The sequence below is a fragment of the Odontomachus brunneus genome, unplaced genomic scaffold (genome assembly GCF_010583005.1).
Source record: "Odontomachus brunneus isolate Ranch 3 - 2012 unplaced genomic scaffold, Obru_v1 Obru_scaffold_097, whole genome shotgun sequence".
NCBI lineage: Eukaryota > Metazoa > Arthropoda > Insecta > Hymenoptera > Formicidae > Odontomachus > Odontomachus brunneus.
Window position 1 is genome coordinate 1095645 of NW_022639547.1, and position 11128 is coordinate 1106772.

At 35.0% G+C, this 11128-nt stretch overlaps 2 protein-coding genes across 5 annotated transcripts; one reads left to right on the forward strand and one right to left on the reverse strand.

The window, feature by feature from the left end:
- The first annotated feature begins 4308 nt into the window (after positions 1–4308).
- Positions 4309–5627, forward strand: LOC116848638 (gonadal protein gdl). 3 transcript variants are annotated; one of them, XM_032824938.1, is made up of 2 exons: positions 4309–4582; positions 4652–5627. In XM_032824938.1, exon 2 carries the CDS (start codon positions 4659–4661, stop codon positions 5196–5198), a length of 540 nt encoding a protein of 179 aa, XP_032680829.1. In that variant the 5' UTR covers positions 4309–4582; positions 4652–4658; the 3' UTR covers positions 5199–5627. The 3 variants fall into 3 exon arrangements, with proteins under 3 accessions (XP_032680829.1, XP_032680831.1, XP_032680830.1); XM_032824940.1 differs by having other exon boundaries at positions 4309–4558; XM_032824939.1 differs by having other exon boundaries at positions 4310–4558; positions 4638–5627.
- A 567-nt stretch (positions 5628–6194) lies between these two features.
- LOC116848637 (lon protease homolog, mitochondrial) lies at positions 6195–10916 on the reverse strand. Of its 2 annotated transcripts, XM_032824935.1 has the most exons (11): positions 10752–10916; positions 10415–10671; positions 10017–10244; positions 9737–9918; positions 9219–9508; positions 8916–9107; positions 8523–8827; positions 8278–8417; positions 7919–8201; positions 6699–7605; positions 6195–6595 (listed from the first exon to the last, which is right to left on the reverse strand). In XM_032824935.1, the coding sequence occupies exons 2-11, from the start codon at positions 10669–10671 to the stop codon at positions 6377–6379; spliced, it is 3003 nt and encodes a 1000-aa protein (XP_032680826.1). In that variant the 5' UTR covers positions 10752–10916; the 3' UTR covers positions 6195–6376. The 2 variants fall into 2 exon arrangements, with proteins under 2 accessions (XP_032680826.1, XP_032680827.1); XM_032824936.1 differs by lacking the exon at positions 10752–10916 and having other exon boundaries at positions 6377–6595; positions 9219–9457.
- Between the last annotated feature and the right edge of the window lie 212 nt (positions 10917–11128).

Sequence of the window (11128 nt, forward strand, 5' to 3'; positions counted from 1 at the left end):
TATATATATATATATATATATATATATATATATATATATATATATATATACATATATATATATATATATAATTAAACTTATATATATGTATACACGTAAATAGAAAAAAATTTACGAAACTGCTAACTTTGTCGCGACTCATGAACGTCACACATTGAACGAGGCTCCGAGGACCCCATCAAGATCCTTCGATAATTCCAGTTTGGCCGTCGCTACCGCGCACGTTACTGGCGATTTTATTCTTTCCCGATCATAATGAGGTGAGACAAAAGTTTCAAGATACTCGCGCGTCCGCGGCAGGACAATATTACTCTCTATTTACTCCATCTGTCGAAACAGTAATCCTATGTATATGTGAAGGTTTAACGAAAAATATATTGTATATATTGTGGGTTTATGGGAACGGCTCGCACGATGCACTCATCACGATTTACTCATTATTTACTATGTTCGCCCCGTGGTGTCATCGGTTGTCTAGAAAGTATCCGTATATAATAGAGCGTTACCTTAATAAAGACATGTTATTGTCGTCATTACTCCTCCCTCCCCCACAACCCTTTCTCCCCTTCACCTCTCCACGATTCGTATTTTTTATTGTAAGATCGTAAGATGTAGATTACCTATAAATGCTGTTTGCATAGGGAAACAAATTGTTTAGTTCATAAAATTTTAAGATTGCGATCAAGCAAGCGCGCGCGCGAAAGAGAGAGAGAGAGAACGCGTGAGAAAGAGTGCGTGTGCGTGTGAAAGAGAGAGAAAGAGCAAAAGCTACTATCGCACTCAGTGTGTTGTGGAGGGATGCGCGAAGAATGCAGAGGAGACTATTAGTCCTATCGTGAATGTATTATTAAAAAGCTGTAATGAAAAGTTAAAAATATTCTTAAAGATCAGTTGCATTGTATTCATTTACGTGCGATTAAACCGCGTCCGAAAGTAAACAAAGAAGATATCGTTTGATGTCACAAATTCATTCTCTTTCACAAAAAAATAGAGGGGGTGAGAAGTGGGGCGGGGAGAAGCTGATAAGGGAATTGTCCTCGACTTTCGAATCGCATTTATAATCATAAGACGATAAAGTAAAATGATCATTTGCAAATCGTCATTACAACCACATAATGGCTCCGTAATAATAAATTTACCTTGTAATTCTTCCCGCTGCAATGTCACTTTCAAGCGTCGGACGTAAAGCGCGAGCAATCGAAGAAAGATTGCGTTGATTTCGATGAAAGATGCACCTTCAATGATTGACGGATTATTCCCTCGAGAACTAAATGATTTTTCCGAATAAAAATCGCGAAATGCGCAACACGCGAGAATTGGCCGAATACATATGTACTGCACGAATAGAACGACAGGAAGGTTGCACACTTGACGAATTTCTGGAGGCATCCGGTAACTAATAGAAAACTTTATTCGTCGAGTTACCAAGGCTGCGTTCTAATATTTACTGTTAGCGCTGAAAAGCTATAGTTTATATTACGTATGCTATAGATTTTTTCAGCGTTGTTGGTAATTTTGAAACATAGCCTAAAAAACATTCTTCAATGGATACGTTGCAAAACTTATATAAAAAATTAAAAAAAAAATAAAAAGTGTCGCAAACCTTTCTGCCGTTTATGTAACTGTTAGTCTTGTTGTTATCGATTATTACATACGTTCCACGTCATGAGAGAGGCATCCATAAATATGATTTCAAAGATGATCGATTGTTATGTTGCATCTTTCAAAGCTGACGAATGTTTGTGCGCCGGAATAAGAAAATGTATAAAGCTATGTAGTATTACAAAAAGATAAAAAGGGATTACATATATATCTTATTCCCGCTTCTTATAAATACCGAAATTCACTTGACACCGTCATACGCTTCGTCATTCCATCCGTTGATGTAACGTTAAAAAATTACGTTGGTACCTTTAACGCGTATTATCGAAATTCATGTCGATAAAAAAGATCTCTTTAGTCGAATTTCCTTTGATATCAAAGCATCAAAAGAAACTTCTGATAATTAAACAAATTCTCCCAAGTTAAGCTTTGAGAGATTATTATGAAATTGTTGTAAATAATGATCTATCTACAAATAACAAGTCACATAAATGTTACACTACATATTTATTAATGATTCAGAATCACTGATACTGTATCTCCATAAGATTTAACAATCTGCCACTCGATACATATTGCAAATACTATAACTTTGACACAATTACATCTTCAAGACTTTGTCAACTTTATTGCCTTATTATTTTTTATTTGCATATATCTTGAACCTAGGCACCATATACATAGGTGATATGAGTATCGCACTAGCGATACAGAATAGGGAAAAAAGTTTTTCCTGAAACATAAATAAATATAAAACTTACATAAAATCAATCTATTTATGTAAAACTAAAGTTATATAAAATAGAGAAAGAAAATCAGCGAAATTTATATATATTTTATCTACATATACGTATATTTATGCATGCATACATACTATATGCACATTATTTTATACTTTTCTCTTTATTTCTTTCTCTTTATTACTTTTCTCTCTCTCTCTCTCTCTCTCTCTCTACCTCTCTAGCCAAATGAATTGATACAATTTCTACCAACAAAGGAGATTAAGAGGGGAAAGAAATAATAGAAAAATTTATTTCCGCAGTTTCACCAAGAGAGAGAAAGAGAGGTTAATTACGCTTATAGATTTATCTCTTACGTAATTCCACGAAATCAAATTTTACTCACGGCGTTGGAAATTTTCACTGTCGGTGGTGTGCTCACAATCACAGTACTGCAATTGCGAGCAATAACGCCCGATAAACGGGGTGCAACCCTTAAACCGTTCATAATCGAATACATCTTGAACTGTCGCACAAGCTTCTATGCCGCAATGCCGTAAAGAAGGATACTGTACGCAAGCGCACCATATAATATATAAAAGTCCATCTACAATAGCAAGAAGTAAAGGGGTGAGACCCGATTGACCACGATACGATTGGACACAGATTGTAATGATTGGTTCGACCTAGTAATTCACTAGATAATTCTTTTCATCGGTTGGTTGTGTCCAATCGTACCGTGATCAATCGGGACGCTCCTGAAGTAAAGCGGGGAACACACATCTTTACATAATGCACACGCATAAGAAAATTGACCAACCAGAGTTCTCAATTCTATTGTCACCAGTGCTGGGATTCTGTAACTCGTTATTGGACTTAACGACAGTTTCATTATCGTTGCGCAGCTTTTATATACTATAGAAAAGCTGCGCAACGATAACAAAACTATCGTTAACTCCAATAACGAGTTACAGAATCCCAGAACAGAGTTGGGTACGCATAATACCTCACGTTTTATGCGTGAAGTTTTGTGTGCAGAAAACTCGAGTAATCTGCGCAGATAACTAAATGAGGTTTTCTGCTGCATAAAACTTCTTTTAGAGCTATTCTACAATTACGTAAGCGAGTCGTAAATGGTTGTATATGATTACAACCAATCAGAATAAAGTAATCAGTAAATTAAACATTCTGATTGGTTGGCTTTATAACTGTTTTGTATATAAGACAAAGCATAAATATTTGTCCATGATCATGAAAAACATGAAATTGTGAATCTAATTCATCGCTGTATCCCATTTTTTAATTTTTTTATATCTATATGTATATACAGATGTATTAATGAAATTTATTCAAGAGCAGCAAGTAGGATTGTACCCAGACAGAAATGAAAAGTCGATTCGACTTTTCATTACGGGCTGGATAGGTTATTTTAGGCTGCATTCCGAAATGCACTGCCAGTACTGAAAATAAAGTCGCGGAACAAGCGCGGAAAAATCCATTGTCACAAGTTGTTACAAGTTGTTCAACCTAACCGCCGTTACGTTAAGACGTGTTCAAACACATTCGGACCTGATATTTTTTTGGAATTCATATCTTGGTACTTTGGATGAAAAGATAATAGAGAAAAGTTTTAGATCTTCCGCTTTTCCGCTTTCTCAACGTACGGGAAAAAATGATTCAATTCGCGGAACGCGGAAATCTAGAAGATTCTAGATAAATCTTCCGCGTTTCATGTAATGGCACCCTTAGCACGGACACGATTCGCCAGAAAATGGGCGTAGAATAGCATGCAATAAATTGACACTTTACCGGCAGCGTCTGAAAATGGGCGTAGGGAACGTAGTTCCATCTCAAAAATGGATGCAGATGGCGCATCGAACAGCGTGAAAATCGTGGTCTGTTCTTTTCGGTTCCGAAATTCACTGAAATTCTATAATATACGTAACACAAACTACAGATTTTCAGTATATTTCGGAACACAGCCTTCAACTGCACTGCTGAATTGGTGCAATAAATTAGAGTGAGAAAAAATATACTTGTCTCACCTTAAAGATCATATATGTATTATATAGAGGCCTGTGGTCCAAGCCTACAAGACACCTGATATTTTTTTGGAACTTGTACTTCGGTACCTTGGTAGAAATGGATATTTGAGAGAGTCTGCAAGCCAAGTAAAATATAGTGAAGAAGAAACCTACAAAAGTTTAGGATTCTCGGCAGAGATTCAGATCCATTGGGTATAATGTTATGAAAATCTGAGAGCAAGTAACTTATTTCACAAAACACAAATAGTATTTTTTTGTAAAATTTGGCTAGATACTCATTTGTAGAAAGGAAATGGATATTGTCAGCCCTACTCCTCAGGATCTGCAGAGAAAGCTATACTTCTTAGTAGAACAGTTACAACATATGGCTGGTGAACTTCCACCAAAGTATCAGATGCGATTACCGTATGAGTTGTTATCCGGTTTAGCCAATTCACTGTTAAACGATACTATTTTTGAGATAGTGAAGGGATTGATGGAGATACAGCATGTTACTGAAAAACACCTCTTCCAGCAGCGACTTCAGCTTTTGAATCAACAGAAGATTGAATCTCAGGAAGCATTATCCACGGCGACAACTGATGAGGAAATAATGACAGTAAAGGCGGCATTATATAAAAAACACAAAGAAGAATTGAAGCAAACTGACATGAAATTGGTTCTGCAATTGGATCAGAAAGTTTCAGATCAGCAAAGCATATTAGAAAAGGCAGGAGTGCCTGGATTCTATGTGACAACTAATCCGATGGAGATTCAAGTACAGATGAGACTGTGTGACTTCATAATCAGACTCAGTAAAATGGATTTTGATGATGATGATGTACCAAGTTAATATACAAGTATAGTTATTTATTTAGTTATATATTTCATTAGTTTTTATTATTTTATTAAATTTATGTGTACGTTATGTATTTCATAATATTCTCTTCTTACACTATATATTGATCAGAGTCAATAAAAACCAGAGCACTTTTCTTATTTATTATTTCAATGTAATTATTAATCATTGATAACAAATGTAATAGTAAATCCTGCAAAAATATACAGTGAATGCGTCAACATATTTTCTAGTATATGAAATATTTTATTCAAATTTAAATTCTTTCTGTACACAATAGTTGTAAATATTATATTAACAAATGTTAACATTAACCTCTACATCCATCAGCCCAAGACTATGAATTAATGCTTAAGATACGACATTCTCTTTCTAGAGTAAAAGAAATATTTTTAATACAAAAGATCTCATATCATGGGACAGAAATAAATTTTTAAATAGAAAAAAAAAACATAAGCTGTGCAAAAGATGTTTTCTTTTTTCTCCGTTTGTATATTACAGAAACAAATAATATTAAATTTAAGAGTGAATATGTTTATGTAATATAGTTTGACAAAAATTTGTTATATTTAAAATATATTTTACGGTAGTTTATAATTTTCTATTCCTTAAATATGGTAAGTATAGTATTCAACTATGTACATATGGATAACTTTTGTAAAGCTATATAATACATAATTTTATATCTTTTGGTATGCATGACCTGCACACTCAGTTCACTACATAGATCTTCTAATGACTTGTGCAGTGAACCAAGTTGCTAATGCACTAAGTGTACTGGTTAGCATGCATGTCAGAAAGCATGGAATTGTGCATCGTATGAAGCAAGTTTAATATAAAATGATATAAGTAATAATTTTCAAATTGATCACTTGGCAGTTGTAACGTTTGTATTATTTACAACCAGAAAATTTTTTCTTAGAATGTGCCAAGTATACTTACTAAATCAAAAGAGATTTGTTGAAATATCTTTCATAAAACATACAAGAGGCCAATTAAAATAAAATGTATTTCAAATAGTAATATTTCCATGTTTTTCTTAATTTTGTGTGAACATTAACCAATATATACATTGTATTCTCAACTATCGTACTATCGTTTTACTCAGTAAGCAAAATATTAAAATAGAATATTTTATCTGAATGATGTATCCCTCCAAATGCTACTTAGATTTATCCAAATGCCGGTGTCGGTGAAATTTGTGCGTTGAACGGTTTATCAGATTGAAAGGAATTGGTCTCGTTGGTCTGTGTAAAACATATACGATAAACATCGTCGATTGTTGAAGCAAAATGCACTTCCAATCCATCTTTGATATAGTTCGGCAAATCGTCGAAGTCTTTTTTGTTTTCCTCAGGTAAAATTATACATTTAACGCCAACTCGTTTTGCCTAAAAGTCGAAAGCATATTTTAGCATTATACATTACCTGAAAACTAGAACACAGCAACATTACATTGATATTGGCTGATGATAAATTGATTGAATTTTATACCGCGATAGTTTTCTCCTTAATACCACCAACAGGAAGAACCTTGCCGATAAGGCTCACTTCACCCGTCATCGCCACGTCTTGTCTGATAGCTTGATCCTTCGCGAGAGAGAGCAACGCTGTGACGATCGTCACGCCCGCGCTTGGCCCGTCCTTCGGAATAGCACCTTCGGGCACATGTATGTGTATGTGAGAATCGTAGAGAAATGTATTCGCAGGATCCACACGTGTCATGTAATTTCTTGCCACAGTCATCGCGATGCGTATAGACTCCTTCATCACGTCGCCCAGATGACCGGTGACTTCGAAGGACCCTTCGAATTTCTTGCCACCCGTTGGTTTCTTGATGCTAGTCTCAATGAATAGGGTGGAACCGCCCATGGCGGACCATGCCAGTCCCATTACTACTCCGGGCGGCGTGATGTCGTACATTCGGTCGTGCGTGAATACGGGCTTGCCTACAAAGTCATGGAGATTGCTCGCGACGACGGTAATCCTCTCGACTTCCTTTTTGACGATTTTGAGTGCCACTTTTCTATGTACCTTTTCAATATGCTTCTGCAAATTTCTCACTCCCGATTCGCGACAGTAAGATTTGATCAACACTGTGAGTGCGCTGTCGTCTATGGTAATTTGCTCATTACTAAGACCAGATTCTGTTTTAGCTTGCGGAATCAAGTACTGTTTCGCAATGGCCAGTTTCTCCTCGGCTACATAACCCGACATTTCTACCATCTCCATACGATCCCTCAGAGGTTCCGGAATAGTATGCGTGACATTAGCCGTGCAAATAAATAGAACCTTTGATAAATCTACTGGAACGTCTAAATAGTGATCCAAGAAGTTTGCATTTTGCTCTGGATCAAGCATTTCAAGAAGAGCAGACGCTGGATCGCCTTGATAGCCTCCTCTAACACACATGATATATTATTATTATTATGTACAAAATGAACAAAAAAGTCCAATATCGTTTCGCGAAAATCACATTAATAATCGAGATATTAATTGTAGATTTGTGAATAATTACGCAAGATACGTAAATGAGCTGCAATGGCGACGTTTATATTAGAAAACTGAGCAAAGAACTGAGCACAAAATCTTATACCGAAATTGTTTTTAATTAATGATTTTCTCTCGTGTATATATATATATATATATATATATATATATATATATATATTCTATGTGTAATAAAATATAATGTATAAAAGTAAATTACATACTTGCCAATCTTGTCTACTTCATCTATAAGTATCAACGGATTTTCAGTTTTGGTTTTCTTTAGGCACTGAATGACTTTGCCTGGCATGGCACCCACGTACGTTCGTCTGTGCCCCTTAATCTCCGCTACGTCCATCATGCCGCCAACGCTAAATCTAAAATACTCTCTGTTCAAAGCACGCGAGATTGATTTAGCTATAGAGGTTTTGCCTACGCCAGGAGGCCCGTAAAAACATAATATCTTGCCCTGTGTAGTACCCTTCAACTGGCTGACAGCAATAAATTCTGCAATGAAAAAAACAATAATTATAGACAATATGATAATATGTAACTTATTATTTGCAATTTCAAGCGTCCATACCGAGAATCCTTTTCTTTATGTCTTCCATTCCATAGTGATCCTGATCTAAAATTTCGGTGGTTTCCTGAAGATTTAAATTCTCTGTGCTCGTCACACCCCACGGCATGGATGTAAGCCAATCCAGATAATTTCTTGTAACACTATAAAAAAAATAACATTTGTTTAAATTGGTAAACTTTGTTAACTTATACTTGGTAATAGATATAATAACACCATTTCTATTACGCTTGATATTTGATACACACTTGAACTCACTGCTGTGATTTTCTAAGAAGGACAGTTTGTTCAATTCTTCTTCTAAGACATCCATCACTGGTTTAGGAACTACTTTCTGTTTTATCCTTTCCCGATATTTTTCTTCTATCGCATCTTTGTCATCTTTTTCCAACCCTAGCTCTTTCTTGATAACTTTTAGCTGTTCGTGAAGGATATATTTCCTATGTTGTTGCTTCACCTTCTCTTCAACCTCTCTGCCAATTTTCTGCTGTAGTTTGCTTAACTCGTATTCCTTCTTCAGAAGCGCGAGTGACAATCTTAATCTTTTTATAATCTACATATAAATACATTTGTCACTTCAAAACATCTTTTTTTTATGTTCATGTTAATGCATTATATAAACAATAAAATACGAGACGTACATCCATTTCTTCCAGGACTTGCTGCAATTCTTGCGCATCCGCTCCGGTTAAGGCAGCGCCTAAATCACTAAGATAAACTGGATTATCCACGACTCTTTGTCCTTGATGCAACATTTGTTGCAGAGATTCGCGATATAAAGGATTCATGCTGATTATGTCTCGTATCGTCTTAATGAGTTCCTGTGTCAGAGCCTGTTCAACAAATATTTCCATTTTTAACTTCGAAAATCGCCTAAAAAATAAATAACTCCGAACACTGCAATAGAATATTAAGAATTATACTATCGAAATCATTTCTGTTACCTTGATTTCTTCAGTCTGCTTAAACTTTTCATGTGTAACATTTACAGTTTCTACCAATAATATAGGTTGATTGCCTGATGGATCTAATGGTTTCTTCGTACTCTTTTCTGGTGAATCCACTGATTGTTTTATTTCCATTGGATCCGTTTCACTGGTCTTTTCAATTTGTTCTACAAATTTATTATCTACCTTTTTACGCAATGATCTTCGGCTCATCTTGCTAGTTGCAATTGTGTCGTCTACAGGAACGGTAATTGTTGTATTTAATAGTGGAAACGTCAGTTTCATCTCTGTGCACAGTAGGTAGGATAATATTTAAACAGAATATTACGACACAAAGTATGATCGTATAATCAAACAAGAGGACAATCATTCCATTCAATCAATGAGAAAATGGGAGAAGTACTATCATCATTAATCAATAAAAAAATAATTTACTTCTCATAAAATTAATGAGAAATTAGAGTTTTATATTATACTTTATTGTAGCTAACAAAAGAAGAATGCAACATAAATACCTTCCTTATTCTGTCCTGATTTTGTGTTGCCATCTTCAAATATCTGTTTAACAATCTTAATTCTTCTATGTGCCATAACTACCAATCTCATTCGATTGCCTAAATCCTGTACCTCGTGTACTTGTGCAAAAGTCCCAATAGGATAAATTTCATCCAAATTTTGAACAATTTCAGCTTCGTTTCTGTGCATGTATGTAATTAATAAATTAATGCTTATAGTGTTACCAATTTGTGTTTTAAAGTTATATTAAACAATATATTTCTTGTTTTCAAGACTTACTCTTCAGATTTTTTCAAAAAAACTCCTACGTAAGGTTGGTTAAGTTTGATCTTTCTACGTATCAGATCTATCAGAATTGGATTTGTAAGCTCAATAAGTTTGATGAATCTGGGAAATACTGGATTCCTATTAATAGCAATGACTGGTACATTAGGCCATACTTCAGGTACTACTACAGTTGCAGGCAAGGAAGCAGGATAATCTGCTGGTTGATCTCCATCTCCATCACTAAGTAAAAATATAAAGTAATAAGTAATATTCTTATTTATATTTATATGTATATATATATTGGTATCTAAATACAATAAATGAAATATAAAAATTTATCATATAAAAGATTGCATATAAAAGATATATACAATTAATCAAATTAAAGAAATTAAACAGAGTCAGCTTACCTTGGTGGATTTCGATTGAAAGCTTTTGCAAAAAATCTCACCGACATCACCGCGGGATGAAATCGACGTCCGCGTATATTTCTCAATAACTTTGATTTTTCAGCAAAGTATTCTGTTCGTACTAGTTGTGGTTTAATGTGAGCCGGCAATACCTGATGATTGACAGGCCGACTTTTGCAAAAAGTACGCGCGATCGTGTTACGCTGCCGCAAAATCGGCAGCAATTTAACGTTCATCGCCATCGTAAGATGTATCATCTGTCAAAGTAAATTTTCATAAATGTTCAATTATCTTGTTCATACGTTATGTAAAAAAATAACGATGAGAAAAAGCTCACAGGAAAATTGTGGCGTGATGTGACAAGATATAACGCGATTAGCAAATCTTAACCTAACCTAACGCAACCATCAAGCGATACTAGGCACCAGGCCTGTTCTTTGTTTCAGCTGCACTGCTGAACTGGTGCAATATATTGAAGTGATGGCTTCTGCACACAGGACGCGGTAATGCTTGCCGCGCGGCGGAAGTTCGCGTGACAGCCAATCAATATGCTGTTTTCCGTAATAACCTTCTAACTATTACGGAAAACTTTCTATTAATCTTAATATCGACGATATATATATCGTCGATATATAATCGAATATCGATATATATAAATAATGGTATATTAAGCTGATATAATACTCATCAAGAAAACATTGTATTGAATAAATG